Source organism: Engraulis encrasicolus, chromosome 3 (assembly GCF_034702125.1).
Source record: "Engraulis encrasicolus isolate BLACKSEA-1 chromosome 3, IST_EnEncr_1.0, whole genome shotgun sequence".
Lineage (NCBI taxonomy): Eukaryota > Metazoa > Chordata > Actinopteri > Clupeiformes > Engraulidae > Engraulis > Engraulis encrasicolus.
In genome coordinates, this window is record NC_085859.1 from 16,481,801 (window position 1) to 16,504,300 (window position 22,500).

The following is a 22,500-nucleotide window of genomic DNA, read 5'->3' on the forward strand; positions in this document are numbered from 1 at the left end:
ATCATTTGTTTTCCTCTTTAATTTTAGAATAAATCAGTGAAAACCTACAATTTTGGTCCAAAAATATATTGAAGTGAAAGAAACATGAAAGGTACTGTGTTCATAAAAAATATATATGAATACAGTTTTCCTTGAGTACTTTTTTTTTACAATTAAATGCTCATTTCGGTAATGAGGGATACATTTCGGTAATGAGAATGAGTTTTCGGTAATGAGAATAAGGAGGAATAAATTGAACTAAAGCCTAATATTAGTAAGTGATGTGATTTGTTATTATTATTAGCACAACGACAGAGTCTCCAGGGCAGAACTAATCAAATGACACCTAATAAGATGATAAATATATTCTATATAAAACCATTCATTAAGCAACTGAAGGATATTAGGATTCATATTAGGATTGGTCTTGACCCAGCCAAAGACCATAAAAGACCATAGGTGGGGAACCTGTCTCGAGGGCCATTTGAGGCCGTTTAATCAGGCCCCCGATATAAAATCAATGTTATGCAGCTTCACATGAAATATGACATATTTTGTAAAGGAATCAACATTTGCAATACAATTAAGTTATATTCAGGGGAACTAGAGAAGGTGGAGTCTGTTTTAAAGGTGGCTGCCTTCAATATAGGCCTAATGTGCAGGGGGAAATCCTGGTTTGCGTTCTTAATACGGCTCTCTGAGAACTTTTACGGCCCTCAGATGAATTTGAAGAGGCCCCTCGAATGAAAAAGGTTCCCCACCCCTGCAGTAGGTGAAGAGGCGAGGCCCCTCCTGGGCACCAAAGTAACATCATAGTATAGGGGGTGAAGGCCAAGGGGTGCACTCTGAAGTTAAAGTTAGTCCATCATCAAAACACCGGAGGGTAGCCACCTGATGACCCCAATGAAGCGCATACATCCCACTCCTCATCCCCACCCTGAATGACATCACAACTCACCACTGATCTCTCCAGCCAAAACCAGGACCAGAAATCTAAATCTGTCATGAGAAGGAAAATCATGTCGCAGTGCGAGGTCGTGCACTGGACTTTTTTTCTGACTCAGCACGCACCGGCAACTAGGAAGTAGGTAGTAGAAGGAACAAGAGATGACTAGAGTAGCTTGTATGGTATGTGGGTTCGGTACACCTTGGTTTTAGGGTCACAGTTCGGTACATTTTCGGTACAGTATCACCATAATGCTGTCCGGACCAAAGCTGGAATTCACAATGAACGTTATGTGTTATGAAATATCACTGAACACCACTAACTGCTTGTGTTGCACATTGCACATCAATGGCAGTCATGGGTTAGGTCATCATCAGACTCCCGATTCCCGACCCGCCAGGTTGGTGGAGGGAGTAATTAACCAGTGATCTCCCCCATCCTCCTCCATGACTGAGGGACCCTGATCATAGTACTGCTCCCATTCAGGTGCTATTGGGGATGAGGCATAATTGCCATTCTTTTGTGTGCAATGTGCATGTGTGTGCTGTGGAGTGCTGGATCACAATGACAATGGGAGTTGTAGTTTCCCAAGTGGGCTTTCACTTCACTCGCATTTTTGAAAAAGAAAAAATGTTTGGTTTTCAGGACAGACATGCCCATAATAGTTTAGGGTGCATGAAACAGAATTAAAACGTTGCAAAATCCTGCTCTTCTCTTGCAGTATTGTTCCATTGCATTACCTGAACTTCCTTGTCATTTTCTAGCATGTTTGGTACTTGTCAACGGGTGGCACAATAGACTTGGAATTTTGAATTGCTGTGAATGGGCATTTTCAGCTAAATCAGTGCAAAGTGCATTTTGAGGCTGTTTTGATCCAGTTGCCTCTCCACTTACCCAGGACATCAAGAACCCGCATGACTAAAAGATGGGTACATGGGTGTTTGAGCATGGCTAAAGGATCGGAGTATGGGGCCTGAAACCTTGCTAAAAGTTGCAAACAACATGCATAAGCAGTTTCTAATTTGGGAAAGTGTAAAGGCAACTACAGCATTCCTCCAAATGATTCTTCTTACTAGTTTTGATTGAAATATTCTAAAAACTGCTTCACACTGAATTCGCTAAAAAGGCCTATTCACTGCTATTTCAAATGCCAAGCCTTTTGTGACACCACAAAGATTTTGGAAGGAAGTCAAGTTAGTAAAAAAGGATAAATACTCAAACCCACTACAAATGAGGGTATGACAACCAAACACAGGAAGCAAAAAAAACTGTCAATTTCTGGAAAAGCACATAGACTTGAAGTGAGTCGATTTTGTCTCCCAACTTTTTCCCTTTTTGCCATCTACGCAATATAACAACTTCACTGCGAGTGCTGGCTTCGTTGTTTGCAATTGCCTTTGCATTGGGTGACATCACTTGGCAATTTGATCATTTTTTGCATCAAAAGACCACATTACCAGTAGTGTTGCACCGATACCGATACCAGTATCGGTGGATCGGCACTAAAATGGTGGTATCGGTATCGGCGAGTACCAAGAAATAGGGCACCGATACCATTTACAAGTGCTTGTATGACACTTAAACAGCCTTGAAATTAGTTATTTCATAGAGGTATTTAAAAAGTATAAAAAGTTTTGCTGGATTCACTTTGTATTAGTCTTTTTCCTGTTTCACAAAGGTAGGCAGCAGCCTGACAAAAGCCATGCAATGATTTTACATCCAAGTAGTATGCACTACAGCCCTTCATATACATTTCAAATAGGGTGGTATCGGTATCGGTATGTATCGGTATCGGGCGATACTGCACAGCCAGGTATCGGGTATCGGTATCGGGGCCAAAAAATGGTATCGGTGCAACACTAATTTCGAGGGTGGAAACAGCCAGAATATTGATTCATGGGTTGGCATGTGAGCAAGAATTAAGTTGTGACTTGCTACTCTCAATGAACTCTCACAACAGGGTTTCTGGCCCATAGTCGATTAAGTTATTGTTCTTCCAAGGGTGGGACAAAATGTAAATGTTACCACAACATTAGCCAGAAAGGATGAGAACAGAAAAATGGTCTATGAACAACACCTATATGACCACTGAATTTAGCCTATGTAATGTATATGGAGCTGATCACTTTTACAGACAACCCCCATTAGTTGAAGGAACTATTGCATATGTTAGGCATTTACTTTTGCTTTGTTTACTTACAATATTGTATATCGAATATCGATTCAATTGCATATTTCAACCTGAAATGGATGCAATTTCACTTAACACTTCCATCAAGTGCTTTAACTATAATTAAGTGACATAGTGACAATATTTATACTGCAAAAATATAATTTCTATTTAAGGTTGCAGTTGCATGTTTAAAAATGTACATAAATAAAAAGCGAAATACATATATGTCATGAAAATATATTCTAAATGTAAATCACCATAGAGTCTCATTACCGAAATTGACAATCCTCATTACCGAAAGGTACTTAAAACATTGCGGTAATGAGAATGTGTATTGCGGTAATGAGATGGCTCAGCACAATAATGCTAACTGTAACTTGAGTAATTATGGCATAGCTAATTCATGACCATTGTTGAATTCTGAAAAGGAATACCCTATTACCAAGCAAGTTTAAAATGAAAAAATCTTTTTCATTTCGAAATATTGACTGATTTCGGTAATGAGAACCACTTTTGTCGTATTTGCATATTTTTGAGACAAATTGTGACATTTTACAGGCACAAACAATAAGGCTGACTAATCATGTAGCAATCTTGAATCCCCTGTTAGTACAGATGAATTGGAGGTAGTTTCAGCTCATATTGAAATTCTGATGGCTTTTAATTGTAGTTCTGAAATATATTGCGGTAATGAGAAGAAAAACTTGGGGACACGATCTTTTCTTGAAATATTCATTAGTGTTCATTATTTAAATTGCCAACAAGGAACACTTAATGAAACTTCGGACATAGACTAACGCTCTTGTAGTGTCATTTATGTATTTTTAAAGTTTTTATTATGTTTTACCCTAATTCAAAGACCACAAATTTTGGTCGGGACACATTTCGGTAATGAGAATTTGCCTATAAAATGCATAAAAAGTGGAAAATAAAAATAATATTTTTTAAAATGAACTAGTGTGCCAGAAAGTACACGTCTCGCTCTACAGTCATGTATATTATCAAAAGAATCCCTGTCATATTTAACCATTAAAAAGTCATTGCCATTGTTTTTTTTAGCTTCGTGAGAATCACCCTACTATGAGAAGTTTCACTAGCTCATTATCTCCATTCATTCTCTCACACCTCACCACACCACACCACACCACACACACACACCTCCCAACTACACTTGATACACATTCCAGCATGTAACACACACTCTGAAATCTGTCAGGAAGCTTTTACACTAAATGAAAAGCAGCACTGTCTGGTGAAGTCAACTTATTTTACAGGAAATACTACACATTTCACAAACCACACTTACAGTAGGCTAGTCTCCGCAAACGGCAGCCTTGACAGGACAGGTATGTGAACTGGCCACAGAGCCCTGCGATCGTGGTGGTTTCTTTACAAACCTGGACAGTCTGCCTTTCATTCAGCTACACAGAATTTGAGGATTTCAGACTTTAGAATTTCAGACCCAACGTTGATAGAAAATATCAAGAGGTAGGCTATTTTGTTAGGTTAAAAGAAAACGCTCAGCGTAGTAGCCTAGGTTATGCGCATAACCATAATACAGGGGGGAAAGTCTCGCTCAACTTTGATCACAGATTTGTTGATGGCTATGGACCAAGATCAAAAGCTGGTATGTAGATTTGACAGATAAGCTGCATGGCAGATATGTTATCTGCGCAATTGAATCGGGCCATTCAAAACGTCAACTTACAATACAAATTCCACACAGTTCTTTTTCGCAGTCACAACAGTGTCTTTAGTGGCAGATGTCAGGAGCAATGCCTCGCGCTCGCGGACACTACTAGTATGAATGTGTCGAGTCAATTTGTTTGTATAGTTGTACCCCCATTTTTCTACTGCTACCAGTCATTGTGTTGTCATTTAAGCTACAGCACTTCACACAGCGACTGTTAACACAGTCTAGCCTGTCAAACTCAGCCACAAGTTACGACAGTCAAGATTTTAAGTCAAACGTGACAGTTTACTCACCGAAGAAAACAGTTGCAGAAGCTTCTCGGGCTAATTAACCCCTCGTAAATTTGCACCTGCGGTTTGCGGCTCGCTCCAACTCCACGGCACCTTGCGTCAGACAGTGTGCGCGAGCGCCAGAATAAACGAGCGCTAAGCAGAGTTGAGGGTTGTTGATGGCACTACAACTTGTTGAAGTAGTCCTCTGCGGTGTGTCTGTCAGCCAGAAATGCGGAATCAATTGTAGACAGCTAATTCTCGAGTCGACAGACTAATACATGTAACAAGATTCTTGACATCCACACAGAGGAGAGAAAGACCTCCCCAAAACTGTATTTCATGCGTTTAGTGGAGCGTGGCTATGATGTATGATCACCTGTGAACACTCCCCCGAAAACATGAGCTCACTTGCCACGTGTTGCTATCAAAATAAACTCCACGATGGGCAGGCAAAAAAGGGCATGGGGCGTGTCACACAAAGGGCCGAAGTTACCGGTAATTGAGACATTAAATTCTGCGCTGAAAATGTTGAAATTCGTTTCTACAAAGTCTCCATCTAGTGGTCAAGGGCAATACTCCACATGAGTGGTTCTTCCCATATTCCAGAACACAGAACACATTTTGGTCCCTATCATTGGTGGATAATAAAGCTCTGCCAGTGCCGCATATTTGCTACAGCCAATCTAATAAACCAGCTGACCCCTTCTGTAGGCCCTATGAGCTAATTAGTGAAGTCACCTGTGTTAACAGCACAGGCAGAAGGGAATATCTGGCTGGACTTTTACTTTCTCGATCCAGTTTGTCTGCCCCTGCCCTTAATGTTGCTTAATTTTAATGGGATATTCAAATGAAAATTTAAAAAAAGTATTTATAACCATACAATTGAATATTGATGCTAAATAATTTATGATATGGATATGTAATGGCATATTCAAGTTGTTATTCAAACCGTCCCTCTTGCTCTCTCCAGGACCCTCTGCAGTAGGTGTATTAAGGGTCGCGACCCCCACCAATGATGTAGGCCTACATCCATGGCACCTAAATTGTACTTTTTATTAAGTTCATATTTATTTGTGCATATACTGAGACGGTGAGACAGTGACTGAACACAAATGCACTTCTTGGAGTTCACACTGACTTAAATGATGAAACCTATTTATTTTTATTTGGATATTTTTGCAGACATGTGAGTACCTTACATAGAAATACATTGAGCTGTCAGGAAAATATATTATTTTGCAATTTCATAACGTGCTAAAAAAATCTGTACATTGTCTCACCGGAAAAGATAAACAGTGAGGTTAAAACAAACCAGACACAACGGATAATTAAAGCATTTATTTACAGACCTACCTCTCGTCCATTGTATATGCATGTTATTATATAGAAATCAGTCATACTAGTATCCATGTCATTCAGTCATGAAGAACCATACATATTTTAACTGGAATAAATGTGAAAATGTCCCAAGAAAATAAAATGTTGAATGTCAAATACAGTTATTGATTAGTGGAGTTAGTTAAAAACAGTGCAGCATTGCAGGGCTACTGTAGAGGTTTCCCTGAGGCATAGTATATAAATATGCACTCAATCATAAGATAGTTTACCACAGTTCATTACAAGCCTGTCAATAAGAAGTATTGGCATGTGATATCCAGGAAGAGGCTTCTATTATGGTCTGTTTTAATAAGTGCAGCCTTTGCTTTTTTCCGCAAGGTCTATAAAAGGTCCTTTTGAAGTATGGTAGCTTTAAAACCCATTTCAGATGCGTGGTACTATATATGTATAAATGTGCGTGTGAAAAGCTCTGAAAATTCCATCATTTGCGAGTATCAGAAGTGGTTACTGCATCAGCAACGTGATCTTGATCCAAACTGAGCAGTGAAGTGTTCATAAACAAGCAATAAGGCTCTGATGTGAAGGGGAAGAGGGAAAAAAGAAAAAAGTAAGTGTTTCCATTGGTTACACTCTAAATTTGGAAAAGGCTGCTTGGTTACAGATGGTTTAAATTCAAACAGTCATGCAGCACGGCCATAAGCTACTGCAACACAAAGTACTCAGGATTCAGCAATCAACATCCACTCAATACAGGCACTTATTGGAGCCCAGAGGTGCGATTCTCAAAGCCATAGTTGCTAACTATGTTAGCTACTATGTTGTTTGCCATGCAATTTCCCAATGGCAACTTCCCAAGTTGCTAACTGGCTAGCAACTATGCTTTTGAGAAACACACCCCTGCTGGCTTGAAAAACAGGCACCTAAACATACATGTATGAGTAGAGGTGTATAAACTAATAGTAGCAATACTGTTACAGTGTTATCTTCCTAATTAGGTACAATGGAATACCTGGTGGAATTATAATATATGCCCTATAGGCCAATGTCATGTACCAGTGTTGGTACTTACATCAGTAACAGTAGCCTACTTTTGGTCCATTCATGTGCTCTGGGAATTATGGTAATAAATACCAAATACCAACATGGGAAGCACACATGAATGCCCCCTTGTGGTAGCCTATTTTCCACTGGACAACTCGTAGAAATGTTTTACATGCGAGTTGCAGAGACTGGATGGTGTCTACTTCCCAGAGTACGCCTCTGTATATGAGTGAGTCCTCGTTTACACAAGACATTTAATTCAGAATGAACTCACTTTAATTCTGAATAAAGCTCAATTTCACCTTGAAAGCGCCATGTGAACAGTTAATAATTCTGAATTAATTGAAAGATCAAAGTAAACTCGACGGGACTATTCAATTCTGAATTATTAATTCTGAATTAAAAACATCATGTAAACGTAATGAATGTTAGACACCTCTGTGTATGAGTGAGTGACTCATCTCCACACTCTCTACGTTTGCATGAGACATTTAATTCAGACTTAATTCACGTCATGTAAACATCTCTTAATTTGGAATTAACTCACTTTATTATCTCAATTCCATTCAATTAGATTGAGTTCATTCTGAATTGAATCTCTCATGTAAACAAGGCCAATATGGACACGGGCATTGAAGAACTTAGCAAGATTCAGCTGGTACAGAAATTCATACAAGTGATGATGCTTCAGGCATCTGTCCCATGTTTAACAGAGGTGTATAAAGGAAAGACTCTTACACTGTATTTACCTCATTAGGTATACATGGGTTCTACATTTTTAGTTTTCCCCTGACTGCACGAAACTAACTGCGCACAACTCAACCTCTGATTGTTGGAAACCGCTGTCGGTTGGCTGCCAGTGTCTTACCCCTCCTCATAATATTGTGTTTACAAACACTGTGAACCCATGTATTGTGGAATATCTGGTGTATAAACTACGTGAGGTCGTGTAGTTTGTAAGAGAACTACTTCTATTTCATACACCTCCGGAAAGAACTTTACTTACTCTGTCCGTAGGCTACAACTGGTGCTGCCAAAAGATGTTATTAATTTTTGAGATCATAGTCAGGATATTTGGCATCAATTGCTAGAAAATGACAAAATTCATTTTTGGGGAGAAGAAAGCTTGCCTACATGCAATACAGTATATTGCTAGTGTTAACTTTAAAGCTAAACATTCTTTTGAAAGCTGTGTGGTGAGTATACTGGAATAACGAGAACACATCTGTTCATCACACCATAAAGCCAGAAAAAAAATGAAAAGAAATAATAAAATTGTCAATTGTCTTTGTTAATCAAGCAAAAAGACATCATGTGGGTCCAGGCACTTTCATAGTGTCACTTTCTTTTGCCATCTTCAGATCATTCATCCGGGATCCTGTTACAAATCTGAAAACAAAGTGCATACGTATAAAACATTTTTTGTAAAAGAGTCTCTTAGTTGAACATTATGACGGGTCTGTTTTTCAGGGACAACACAATCGTTGTGTGCAGATCCTGTGTTGAAAATGCTGTGATGTGACGTGACGTGACGTGACGTGACGTGACGTGACGTGACGTGACGTGACGTGACGTGACGTGACGTGACGTGACGTGACGTGACGTGACGTGACGTGACGTGACGTGACGTGACGTGACGTGACGTGACGTGACGTGACGTGACGTGAGGTGACAGTTCGGCCCATGCAGAAGAAACACACACACACATATATATTTGGGTGACAGGACAAACTTGACAACGCATGGACAGCGCTTCTCCATAACGTCCATTCATTTCCTCAAAACAACCAGTCTATGTTCCAAAGCTCTCCGATGGTGCACACGTAGTGACATGGGCAGTGCAACCAGTTCCAAAACTTTCCAATGTGTGCGTACGTACAGCACTGTTGTATAGTGACATGGTGGGGTATAGTGGCAACCAGTCTTCGTCTCAGAGCTTTCCCATGTTTACATGTAGTGACATGGGGTGCAATTTAACCGGCAACAGTTAAGTGCACAACCGTTACCATTGCGGTGTTGCCTTGCCTTTTCCTGTGGCGCTGCTACACACACACACACACCACACGCATGCTGACTTACAGGCGCAGGGTTGCCAGATGAGACGGATGATTTCCAGCCCAAAAAATACTCAAAAACCCACATGGAAGCAATAAATCCCAATTTGAACTAAATTCTATTGATTTCCATGGTCATACATTTGCAGAAAAACCCGCCCAAATGTCCTTTTTTTACCCATTTTTACCCGCAGACGGTCATCCTAAGCAGCCCAATAAGGCTGGAAACCGCCCTATCTGGCAACACTGGACAGGCGGTGACTCATGGAGCTGTGGAACCTGGTAATGGTGTGTGTGGGTTTACGTCTGTGTGTGTGTGTGTGTGTGTGTGTGTGTGTGTGTGTGTGTGTGTGTGTGTGTGTGTGTGTGTGTGTGTGTGTGTGTGTGTGTGTGTGTGTGTGTGTGTGTGGGTTACGCCGCTGTGGTCTCCACAAGGAAGTGGAGAGTTACGCTGAGTCAGCAGATCAGAATAGCACTGTAGTACAAACTGAACTGGTGTGTGTGTGTGTGTGTGTGTGTGTGTGTGTGTGTGTGTGTGTGTGTGTGTGTGTGTGTGTGTGTGTGTGTGTGTGTGTGTGTGTGCGTGCTTGCGTGTATGTGTGTGTGTGTATTTGTGTTTCTGTGGAACAGAGAGACAGAAGGACAGAACGACAGAGATAGAGAGGCGATGTGATGTATTCATTGACAGTAAATAGAATATATCTACTGTCAATGGATGTATTGTATACTGTGTATCATGTGTACAGATATATACTTGTGAATGAATGCTTTGTTCCTTATGGGTAGGTGGAGTGCAGTGCAGTGGAGTACACTGTGTTCAGACAGTCATCATAGTCACTGATTGGTTGCAAGCTGGTGAGTAGTGTGCTGTATAGGTGCAGCTCAGAAGCCAAGCACACTTGTCCATCAACAGTCAAAGGTCAAAGGTCAAAGCATCCCCAGTGGCTACACTGGAGTCACATAGTTGCCTGGAAACGTCCCAAAGGCCTGCGTCCGTTCTGACGTACCTGTAACGACAAAAAAAAGGGGGGGGGGTATCGGTAGTTGGTAGATGGTTACTTTCATAGAAGCTTCAGGAGCTTTCTAACATTTTCTAACATAACATTGCAAAGCGGTTCTATACCATGCCTACCTTTTGGTTTTACTACTTTTCTGCTTCTTCTTCTTTCTTTTTTTTTTACTGAACTTCTCTTGGAGGGGTTTTTTCCCCCATTATGTCATAGTTGACACACATATCAAGCTTGACACAGGTCAGCTCAGACCCAAAGGACATTTATGTTCAAGTGGCTTGTCTTGCCTGTATATTTCATTGTTTGCATATTACATGTATGCCATTATCCATGGTGTCATCTACAGGGGTTGGACAAAATAATGGAAACACCTGTCATTTTAAGACAGCTTCCTCTTGTGTCCACAGTTAATCCTGTTGGATGTGATTCATCCTTCTTGATGGTATTCACTGCAGACATTATCTTGGATGCTGTGGCTCTTGATACATCAGAAAGACTTGCTGTCTCGGTCAAAGATGCAACAGTTACAAGCGCACCAAGAATTTCTCCTTTTTGAACTCTGATATGTCACCCATAATGTTGTGTGCATTGCAAAATGTTGAGCAAAACTGTGCTCTTACCCTGCTAATTGAATCTTCACACTTCACCTTACTGGTGCAATGTGCATTTAATGAAGATTGACCAACAGGCAGGTCCACCTGAGTCATGAAACTTCCCACTCTAAAATGACAGGTGTTTCCATTATTTTGTTCAACCCCTGTAAGTTGTGTCCATGTTCATCCTCTCCCCCCTAAGAACTCAGATTTCCACTACTGTACAGTCCTCATGGAATATCCCCACTTTCTAGTGCAGGTTTAAGTTCAAGCCACTAGGGGGCGTTGCTGTGTCAAACTTCCCAAAGTTGTATGTTGTTTTATGTACGGCTCCGAAATTTCCAAAGAACGACACTTACCTACAAACCAGCCGTCATCACACTTCTCCACCACCTGTAAAATATCCCCCTCTCGCAGTTCCAGTTCATCCTTGTTCTGTGGCCTGTAGTTGTATACTGCTTTGTATCTGCAACAGTTAAAGTTTTGTTTATTATTAATGAAAAGTCTTTTATTATAGTAGCAGAATCAATATGACATTCTGATGGTGTTCTAAGCTGCCAACATATGGCTGGTATGCCCCTTTATCAAACTAAATAGGGTTTAGAATGAATGGAGTTCAATGGAAATGTTTAAATAGTCATGCCCATATAGGAGACCATAATTGATCCCACTTTACTGTATTGGTGGCATGTACAGTACCATGTTTCATCTTGGTTACCATATTGAAAATCTTTCGTACAACACAATACATGAATACATAATTGTAGGTACAACATTACCTACAACGGCATTGTAGGCATTCAAACAATGAAACTTACGGTGCTCGCTGGACCGCTACAGAACCAGGCTTTGTCTCATTCTGGGGTACGGGAGGAGCACTTCTGTGGGAATTTGGCTGCAACACCAATGAAGATACAAAGTGTTATCAAATGCATGACAGCGCTTTTACCATGTTTATACCTGTAAAATACTTAGCTGTGGGATGTGTAAGTATCTTCATTTCTGCCTTGTGTCATAAGAACATGAAGAGTTCTTTCATTTTTCAACATAACTTATGGTTACATTTTACTTGACGCCGGCTCCATACACATGCCATGACAAGTGTCATAACAATGTCAAAACATGGATGAGTCATAAAATTATGAATGTCATAAACATGTCATAAATGCTTTATGGTCATGGAAAAAAAATACATTGTTTGGGCTGTCTTTACCAAAATCGAATGTCACTTAATCAAATAATGTTTATGAGTGTTATGACACTCTTATGACACTGTTATGTCAAACGTATGACACCGGCATCAAGTAAAGTGTTACCAAAGTTTTTTTGAAATGTAATTTTAAGGATTACGGTCATTTGAACTGGGTTAACTGGGTCAAAAATTATTGATATTAACTGACAAACACAACAAAAACACTTAAAAAATGTATTTTTCGAAATTGAAGATATTGCAATTTGGACAACCTCTTCACACACTTTCAAATATTTTCAAAAGTATGAATGCTGACGACACAAACCTGCGTTGAAGGGGCAGGTTTGGTAACCGCGTTCAGTCCCGGACCCTGAGGAGATGACGGAACGTGATTGGTTGTCGACAGTGGAGAAGACCTCACATCTCTATCCAATGGGCTGTGAGCTCTAGCGTTCGACCCGCCCCAAAAGTGGCTACTGTTGTTGCTGCTGTTGTTGTGTAGCGTGGGTGACGCGGGCGACGCGGGCCCAGGTGACGTGACGTGGGGCCAGTGATTGGCTATTGGCTGCTTCGCCTGCTTTGCCGGCAGCTGATTGGGCGAGAGCGGTGAGCGTGAGTGCGTGGGCGTGCTGCCATGCGAGGAGGGCGGTGTGGTGGACGGTGTGGGTGAGCAGGGCTTGTGTGGCGAGTGCTGTGGACTGGCGTAGCTGAGCGGTGAGGGGGACAGTGGCGAACGCAGCGTGTAGCACGGAGAGTGGAGCGGGCGCCCTGGACTCCGCGGCTCCGCTGGCAACACACACGTGCTGGGTGAGGAGGTGGCGACAGGTGAGTCATCCGAGGAGGAGGAGGACTTGGTACGGGGCTTTTTATTGACCTGGACGTAGTTGATGGGGAAGATGCCGCTGCGGGAGGTGCCGGGGATGCGGCCCTCTAGCCATTGGTTGTCCACTTGCCTCGTCACGCTGATCACCTCCCCCTTCAGGACAGAGCAGAGCAGAGCAGAGCAGAGCATTGTTACATTAGAGTACACTTACTGTAGCTGACACATTATCCACTTTTATCCACAGTGAGAAAGATATATTAACAAAAAACGTACATGCATATACATTTTTTAAGCCAAATAAGTAAACACACTCATACACATTCCATGTTCAATGTTTACATGTAACAGTATATGGAAGGTGTAGGCTATGACTGCATTATTTGTGGAAAATGATGAATGCTTCACTTACTACTACTTACTACTTGCACCACTTACTATTTTGTGCCATATACAAACTGTACAGTATACTAGAGATGCACCGGATCCTGATTTTTAGGATCCTAACGGATACCTGATGTACTGCTTAAGATCCTGCTGTATCCGGAACCGGACACCGGATCCTACGAAAGGGTTGAAACACATAGTCTACTCGCCCACGTGGGCCCTTTTTATTACGTTGGCTCAAACTACTTTTTAGACTCCTTGGCCTACTGACAAACTGCCTGCAACGGCCGCTTCCAAAGGGCTTTCACTCCATGCAGTGATTGGGGTTGTGAAAGACTGACTGAAAAGCCTAGGCTAGGTAAAAACTAGAGATGCACCAGATCCTGATTTTTAGGCAACTGCCGGATACCGGATCCACTGCTTAAGATCCTGCCGGATCTGGATCCTGTGAAAAACCCTATTATCCTGCCTTTTCCGGATCCGCAACCAGATCTTGTGCATCTCTAATCAGTATACATAGTCCATATAGTGTCCATTTTGTAGGGTTTCTACATCTTTTCCATATGGGGGTATGCACATGGAACGGGAGAAAACGAGTGACTCTTATGGCCTCCCTCCACACATCGGCTCTAACAGCACAGCGGAGCACTTTCGCTTCCGACAGAATTCCGACCCCCAAACCGAATTTCACACGAACATGGCATGGATAGTCAATGGGCAGCTCCGACAAAATAGAAATCCTCTTTAATCGCTAGCCGAGATCCGTGAATGTCCACGGACATCGGCGCCAGTGTGCGGGGTTCTATTGAAAACAATGGAATCGAACTTTTGCGGAGCAGTGCTCAGCACTTTGTCGGAGCCAATGTGCGGAGGCCCTTAGGCCGGCCGCACACTGGCTCCGACAGCACTGCGGCGCGCTTTTGCTTCCGACAGAATTCGGACCCCCAAACCTAATTTCACACGAATATAGCATTGATAATCAATGGACAGCGCCGACAAAATAGAACTTGTCTCTAATTGCTATCCGACGTCGGCGAATGTCCGCGGACATCGGCGCCAGTGTGCGGGGTTCTATTGAAAACAATGGAATCGAACTTTTGCGGAGCAGTGCTCAGCACTTTGTCGGAGCCAATGTGCGGAGGCCCTTACTGTAAGAAAGTGCAACAGCAGGCCACATTATTACCTTTTTGAAGGAGAGCTCCACGGGCAGGTCTGCGTTGAAGTTGTACAGGGCCACGGCCTCTCCATACTCCAGCACCTGGACGGTGGGGGACTTGATGGGAGTGGGCTTCTCAGTGGGAGGGATGATCTGGATGGCATACGGTAAAAAAGGGATGTGTAGAATTGTGGCACTAGCACTTTAAATCCCTTTAGCGCAGAGCCTATGTTATAACCTATAGCAACCGTCACCAAAATTGCAATGGCTATGTCTCTTAATCTGTTACTTAAAGCTATCGGTACTGCCATAGCAATGTTGTTATAATGTAGTTGAGTATTTTCAGCAAATAGTGAATAGGCAGGAAGAGGCTATGTTAGTGTTTGTTGAAACGTCACTAGGTGGCGACACGTGTATCGAGAAGGGGTAACGTTAATAAACTACACCAAATGTTACCCTACCAAAAGAGTAGCATGCTGCTAACCGAATGTTACCCTAACCAAAGAGAAAAAATGAACACTATTTTTGAGCGGGGTTAAATGTCATCTGCATGCCTTTTAATTCAACTCTTTGCAAGCTATATTAACACAAGTATTTTACTGTGCAGGGGGAGCAGAACAGAGGGAGAGGAAGGAAGGGTGAGGTCGCTGCTGAGGGGAAAGACTAGGGAACACTCCAGCCAGCTACAGTACTGGAGCTCCAGAAAAAAAACAGGAACGGAAAAACAGGAAAGGAGGAAAGAAATAAGAAGAGAAGAAAGGGAAGTGAAGAAAGTAATCTAAAATGAAAAGGGGGGGCGGAACGGAAACAAGAGAGAGGCGCTGCCTCTGAGAGCTATGATATGGAAAGCGGAAGGAAGGAAAGAGAACTATGTGATGGAGAGAGAGAAATGGGAAGAAAGGAATGAAATGAAAAGGAGGAAAGGGAAGGGAAGGGAAGAAATGACAAGCTCTGAGAACTATGATATGGAAAGCAGAAGGAAGGAAAGGGAACTATGCGATGGAGAGAGAGAGAGAGAGAGAGAGAGAGAGAGAGAGAGAGAGAGAGAGAGAGCCCACCTCCACGTAGCTGGTGGGAAAGATGCCGGCGCGGCCATGGTGCTCCCCTTCATACCAGTTGGCATCCACCTGCCGATGGATGTAGACCACGTCTCCTTTCTGGAGAGGAAGCTCCCTGTGGGGTGGAGAGAGAGAGAGGAGGGGGGGGAGAGAGAGAGAGAGAGAGAGAGAGAGAGAGAGAGAGAGAGAGAGAGATTGAGTGAGTGAGTTAGTGGGTGAGTGAGTGAGTGAACGCATGAGTGAGTGAGTGAGTGAGTGTGAGTGAGTGAGTGAGTGAGTGAGTGAGTGAGTGAGTGAGTGAGTGAGTGAGTGAGTGAGTGAGTGAGAGAGAGAGATTGTGTGTTTGTGAGTGAGTGTGTGTGTGTGTGTGTGTGTGTGTGTGTGAGTGAGTGAGTGAGTGAGTGAGTGAGTGAGTGAGTGAGTGTGTGTGTGTGTGTGTGTGTGTGTGTGTGTGTGTGTGTGTGTGTGTGTGTGTGTGTGAGAGAGAGAGAGAGAGAGAGAGAGAGAGAGAGAGAGCGAGAGCGAGAGCGAGAGAGAGATTGTGTGTGTTTGTGAGTGAGTGAGTGTGTGTGTGTGTGTGTGTGTGTGTGTGTGTGTGTGTGTGTGTGTGTGTGTGTGTGTGTGTGTGTGTGTGTGTGTGTGCGTGTGTGTGTGAGAGAGAGAGAGAGAGAGAGGGGAGAGGTGGAGGAAATAAGATCAGGCTTTGGAAGTTGGCCGAAAAAAAAGAAAACAAAAAAAACTCATATCATACAACTTCCTGGTTATAACTAATTTCCTGTGCAGTCCACCCAAAATATTGTACAAAAAAAAAAATGCAACACAAGGGTAATTAACAGGAAAAAACAATGAAATCTATGACGCAGCAATTAGCTATAACGAGCGCCTGACCATATTTCTAATGCGGTCCTTAACCCCTTTGCGCAGAGTCTATGTTATAACCTTACTGTCACCAAAATTGTTGTGGCTATGTCTTAATCTGTTACTTAAGGCTCTCTGTAATGCCATAACAGTGCTGTTATAATGTAGTTGAGTTTTTTAAGCAAATAGTGAATAGGCCCGCCAGCGACCCCATCTGCACAAAGAGGCTGCAGCAAATTGTGTTCACATTTTCACAAGGTGATGTAGTTACCCTGACAGTCCAGGAAAAACAAAACAAATAGCTCTGGCAGCGTTTGACGAGACATTCCTTTCCAAATACAGCAGACAACCAAGAAACATTCCAGTCGAACACGCAAGGAATTCAGACTGCAGATTCTTGTGTAAAAGTTTTACATTGTCTCGTGTTACCTCTGAAACAAGACCAGACTAGACAAAATAAACGGTACTAATGACCATTGGTCTTAATCACTTACTTAAAACTCTCTACAATCTCAAAACAATGTTGCTATGATGTAGTCAGTTTTCAGAGAAGGGTGAGTGGGATCGCTGGCCATCGGCTTGAAAGGACTACGGGTGAAGTAATCATGGTTGTTATGTTTTGTTGTCTTTCTCACACCCCTCCCCCTCTCCTCCTCTATCTCCACGCTTCATCGGAATATAATAATAATTAAAACAACAACCTGTGAGAGGAAATGGGCCATGTGCAGAGCTGCCAGGGATTGTTCACTACTTACTTGGGTGACTGCGCTTGGAAATTAAACTTGGCCCGAGCTGCCTTCATCTGCAGTACCACAAACAAACAAACAAACAAACAAACAGGAATAAATAAATAAATAAAACATTTTCAGAGTAATGGTAAATGCAGAGGATACATGTTTTCTCTTATAGATTTGCAGAAAGCGGTGGCGCATAAACAAGTCATTACTGACGTTATTACAACAGCTAGCATGATTTTACATTGTTTACACACCACTTATTCCAGTGTACCTAATGAGGTAGCTACATGATACAATTTTAGCACAAAGAAAATATGCTGTGTAAAAGCACATTCAAAAAAGATATTACCTTCTTCTCTTCTCTCTTTGGTGGGAAGTCCATGTCTTCAGGTACAGGGCTGACTCTATCTGCAAGTTATCGTAAAAAAAGGAAATGAGCTTTCCAAGAAATGCAGTGCATATGCCAAGAGAACAAATGCCTTCATGATTACATCCAGTACTTGAGATTTATTGTGCCTGACGCACCATACCTAGGGTTACATAGCTACCAAAACACAGTAAATGTTTACCACCGTTCTGTTGTCTTTTATTAGCTACACTATACAGTACATCACACGGGCGGCATATGGGTTCACACACACACAGTAAAATTTGCAGTGTTAATTCAACACTGTTCTGAGTATTCATGGTCCCACTTGAATTAGTGCTCACCTCTTTGGGTGCCGAATTAACACCGAATAAGGTAGCCTGATTATCATCGACGTTCAAATCTCTTCGAGAAGTTGCAATGCTGAAAGTGTTGCGTCACTAGGAGGGCACAGCCTGGCTACACATAAGGCTCTTTTCCACTTCCGCTTTCTGGTAGGCCTACAGTTCAACACAGCGCGACTTGGCTGCTCCTTTATGCTTTTTGATTGGGCAGCAATCAATCGAAGAGCAAAAAGTGGTGTCTGAGTCACGCTGTGTCGAGCTGTAGGCCTACCAGAAAACCCTCAGTGGAAAAGAGCCTATGGAGAGTTGTATTTAACACTATTTTGGAGCACATATGGCTTCACGGTTTTAATACAACACTCAAAGAGTTCATATTGAACACTAAAATTGAGTGGGACCATATGTGCTCAGAATAGTGCTAAATTAACACTGAAACATTTACGTTTTTGCTATAGGGCTAGTGTGGGCGTAGTAGTGAGAAATTCTTTTTTTTAGGGTTTTTGTTTTCTGCCTTTATTTTTGACAGGACTGTGTAGGAGAGACAGGTAATGAGTGGGGAGAGAGAGACAGGGAAGGTGCAGAAAATGACCCGGTCCGGAATCGAACCCAGGTCACAAGCGCAGCAAGCCAGTGTCCAACCGTTAGGCCAGGGCCTAGTAGTGAGCATTGTACATGTGTGTGTGTGGACAATATAGGCAGTCGATGGGGAACGTTTCATTTAGCTACAGTGAGCTTCATCTGTCAATTACAGCCTTTAGCCCACAAAACCACGCCGGCTGCTCCAGTCGAACTGTGTACATATTATTATCACTTTTGGAAATGTCTTGCGTTCACATATTAGTTGTCATTCAAGTAGCTGAGAAATTCAGTTTGAAGTTTTCTCAGTCTGGCCACTGCACACTGTTGCAGGGCTGGCCTGGGACCGAAAACCAACCGGTCTCTTTTTGGCTTAAACCGGCACCTCACATATGCAAGCCATTTTTGTACTATACACTGCTTAACTCAGTCCACTGTCTATATTATTGCCGACCAGTTCTTAACCCAGTAAGACACGGGCCCTGTTATCAATGAGCTGTTACCAGAATGGCACTGACCAAGTTACAACATATACAGTAGTATACACAGTAGTGTAGTTCCAAGGTAGTAAAGGTTTTTCAGTGATAATTACAGAGTTCTGCTAGTCGAACGGCATGCATCAAGGAGCTACGAAAAACAAACAAACAAAACAACAGTATTGGCAGTGCACCTGTGGAAGTTGCAGAACTCTTGCACACTTCCTTTGGCAAGGTGCATAGGAGGGAAATCCCTGGGGTCACCAACATTAAAGGGACACTGTGTCAGATTTTTAGTTGTTTATTTCCAAAATTCATGCTGCCCATTCACTAATGTTACCTTTTTCATGAATACTTACCACCACCATCAAATTCTAAGTATTCATTATGACTGGAAAAATTGCACTTTTTATACATGAAAAGGGGGATCTTCTCCATTGTCCGCCATTTAGAATTTCCAAAAATAGCCATTTTTAGCTGCAAAAATGACTGTAATTGGACCATACTAGAAAATATTTGTTTATTACTTAGCAAACTTTCATGTTAAGAGCAAATTTGGCAATTGGCAGCCCAGTTTCAATGAACAGCATAGTTGCAGTACCTTTTTTGACCATTTCCTGCATAGTGTACCTTTAAAGTCAAAAAAGCTCCTGCACCCTGTTCACAGTTGCAAAGTTTGCTTGCGACGTTTCAGTCTATTGGTCTTCTGCAAGCAACTCAGTCGAATTGCTTGATCGATAAACCAAAACGTTGCAAGTAAATTTGCAAATGTGAACAGTGTGCATGGTGGAGCTTTCTTGTCTGTCTCAAAAAAAAGTCCTGTATGCCAGATTACCAGTCCAGGCCCTGATATGTGGCGGCTGTTCTACGTTCAGGACTGAACTGGGATCGAAAAACAGCATGCATTTTTTGGCATAGAACAGTCCCTCACACGGCCCTCCCTGCCTTTCTACCACATCATGACTGGTTCAGGCCACTGTCTATTTTAAAGATATCAAGAGGACACCCTATCTAAATTGAGGGCCAATCTCTAAGTAAAAAAACAAACAAACAAAGAAAAAAACAAACCAAAAAAGTGTCGGCCCTTGAGGAATGTAGGCCCACCGGGAAAAAGCCCTGTATGCCAGATGACCAGTCCAGCCCTGGTATGTTCACAGCGGCTTGTTCTACGTTCTCTCTCTGGGCCCAGTCTCCACGGACTAATCTCCAACAAAAACAATTGGATAAGACTTGATCTATAATCAAGACTTCCTCCCCCGGCCCTCGCTTGTGATTTTGCCAACTTCCTCCCTCCCTCCCTCCCTCCCTCCCTCCCGCTTTGCAAATCCTTAAAAGCTCCCTCCAAAACATGTGTCCAAAAAGGGCTGGACTGGCCATCTGGCATAGCGGGCATTTCCCGGTGGGCCCCAAACCCTCGTGGGCACCTATTTATTTTTTTATTTTTTTTAAAACATTCCTGAAAACGTGGCCTACAGGCGATTCAGGTCTGCGTCACTAATTATGAGGGGCCCCTTTAAGCCTGAAGAGCCCGGTCCCCATTTCTCCTCCAGTCCAGCCCTGGCCCTAACCTCAATATTTTGTTAGTTTAAAAACACTCTCTGACCACCACATCCAGTGTTGCCAGATGTGTCTGATCACATCCTGCCCAAAAGGTTCTCAAAAACCGCCAAAATTCACAAAATTCTGCCCAATTTCAACAAATTGCATTGATTTCTATGGGCACAAAACTGCAGGGAAAAAAACCCGCCAAATTACCAATTTTTCCCGTTTTTACCCACAGACGTCGGCCATCCCAAGTAGCCCAATTGGGTGGGTAACCGCCCAATCTGGCAACACTCACCACAGCAGCAGACAGGAACCTGAACTGAACGGGTCATGAGACTCTGACTCTGACAGACAGACAGTTCCGAGGTGAGGTCTTGTGGAATGCAGTCTGATATCGAGCGGGATAACATTCAGCCTGAACTAAGTCATGTTAAAACGCAGACAAATCTAAAACAATACCAGAGATGAAACAGCGCTGGCATGCACGGCCAATGACAGAAAGCAGAGCATATTAATGTTAACAACATGCTTATTTGTTTCTTGTATGATGTAACTGCCGTCCCATGAACAAAAGAACTTTATTCATTTTTTATACTTATTTCATTTTTATTATTTTATTTTGTTTTTTACTTCACTGGCGACTGATTAGGAACCATAATCAATCCCCACCTCTAACCCTCACATAAACCACACACACAGATTTTGACAGAGCAGTCTGAGGCCAGATATGATATGCTCATTAGACATTACGTTAAGGGTTAGAAATAAACGCCTTCAGACATTATTTCAGCTTGGTACCTGCCAGAGTCTTTAAAGTAGACAGTTGAAAGATAAAATAAAATAATCCAGGTGTCATAAAAAAGTAAGGGGGTTGGGGGGGTGGGGGTGCAGCCAGCAGCTTTTCAGCATGCCCATGGGGGCACGCATTCAAGTCTGGTCTGGGTCATGTCCCAATCCCACCCCGTCTCTCTCACCCACTGATTTCCTGTCTCCATCTTCGACTGTCCTGTCTGAATAAAGGCTAAAATGCTACAAGAGGGTACATCAGTGGTCTCTAATTATTTTTCCCCAAGGGCCAAATAAGGTACAATATGGAGTACAAATGAGGCTGAGGGCTACATATACGTAAATAGCCTGACACTATGGCCACAGATAGCACACTATACATTTCCACTTGTTCCAACCTGATGGTGGGCTAAATGCTTGCCATGCCCGGGCTGGATCGATCTGGCACGCGGGTCACCGTTTGGAGACCACTGGTGTACATCAATATTCATCTACAAGGGTGTCAAGGAAGCCTCTGTTCCTACCTCTACCATAGGCTGGGGCAGCGTGCAGAAAGGCCCTTGGAGGAGCTTCCACTGGGGCAGCGTGCAGAGATCCCCTTGGAGGACTCTCCACTCCCTTCTCTGCTGCAGAGTACAGTGATCCTCCCCAGGTGCTGTGAAAATGTTCAATTCACAAGTTAAATTAGACAACTTTAACCTGTGAAGACACAGAGTTATACATTTGCTGTTACCAGGATGGCAATGACCGTAGAAGTTCCTGTGTTATGTCATAGTAGTGTAGTGCTATGGTAGTTAACTTGGTAGTTAACCACTGATCAAATGGCGTGCATTATGGGGATAAAGCAGATTTTTTGTAATGTCTTTCCCACCTTGCTACTTCAACAGAAAAACAACATAACGCTTCAGGTTACACAAAACTGCCTTGCTCATCTGTCACAATCCAATGAGGACACCTGAGGACTTTCCACAAGAAAACGAACTCATACAGCATGGCTACCTCTCTCAATAGAGTCAGCAAGCAATGTCACATTAGCCATGGCTCAATGGGGAGAGAGCTGGCCTCTAGATCAGAGGGTTGCAGGTTCAAATCCCACCCT

General features: G+C 42.6%; 2 protein-coding genes across 10 annotated transcripts in view; both read right to left on the reverse strand.

The window, feature by feature from the left end:
• pdlim2 (PDZ and LIM domain 2 (mystique)) overlaps positions 1-5,643 on the reverse strand; it is a 148,070-nt gene extending 142,427 nt beyond the window's left edge. The window contains exon 1 of the mRNA XM_063194843.1: positions 5,085-5,643. The gene's annotated coding sequence lies outside the window, so the exon portion shown is untranslated. The remainder of the gene's footprint in view (positions 1-5,084) is intronic.
• A 575-nt stretch (positions 5,644-6,218) lies between these two features.
• Positions 6,219-22,500, reverse strand: part of sorbs3 (sorbin and SH3 domain containing 3) — a 112,463-nt gene continuing 96,181 nt past the window's right edge. For 7 of the 9 annotated variants that reach the window (XM_063194873.1, XM_063194871.1, XM_063194872.1 and 4 more), the window contains 9 exons: positions 21,926-22,056; positions 17,657-17,715; positions 17,326-17,372; positions 15,713-15,827; positions 14,682-14,807; positions 12,617-13,267; positions 11,918-11,994; positions 11,459-11,565; positions 10,088-10,503 (listed from right to left, as the gene is read on the reverse strand). In XM_063194873.1, the coding sequence (XP_063050943.1) occupies positions 10,442-10,503; positions 11,459-11,565; positions 11,918-11,994; positions 12,617-13,267; positions 14,682-14,807; positions 15,713-15,827; positions 17,326-17,372; positions 17,657-17,715; positions 21,926-22,056 (1,375 nt within the window). In that variant the 3' untranslated portion in view covers positions 10,088-10,441. Of the gene's footprint in view, positions 8,832-10,087; positions 10,504-11,458; positions 11,566-11,917; positions 11,995-12,616; positions 13,268-14,681; positions 14,808-15,712; positions 15,828-17,325; positions 17,373-17,656; positions 17,716-21,925; positions 22,057-22,500 lie in introns of those variants that run through there. The other 2 variants (XM_063194875.1, XM_063194874.1) reach the window with 2 other exon arrangements.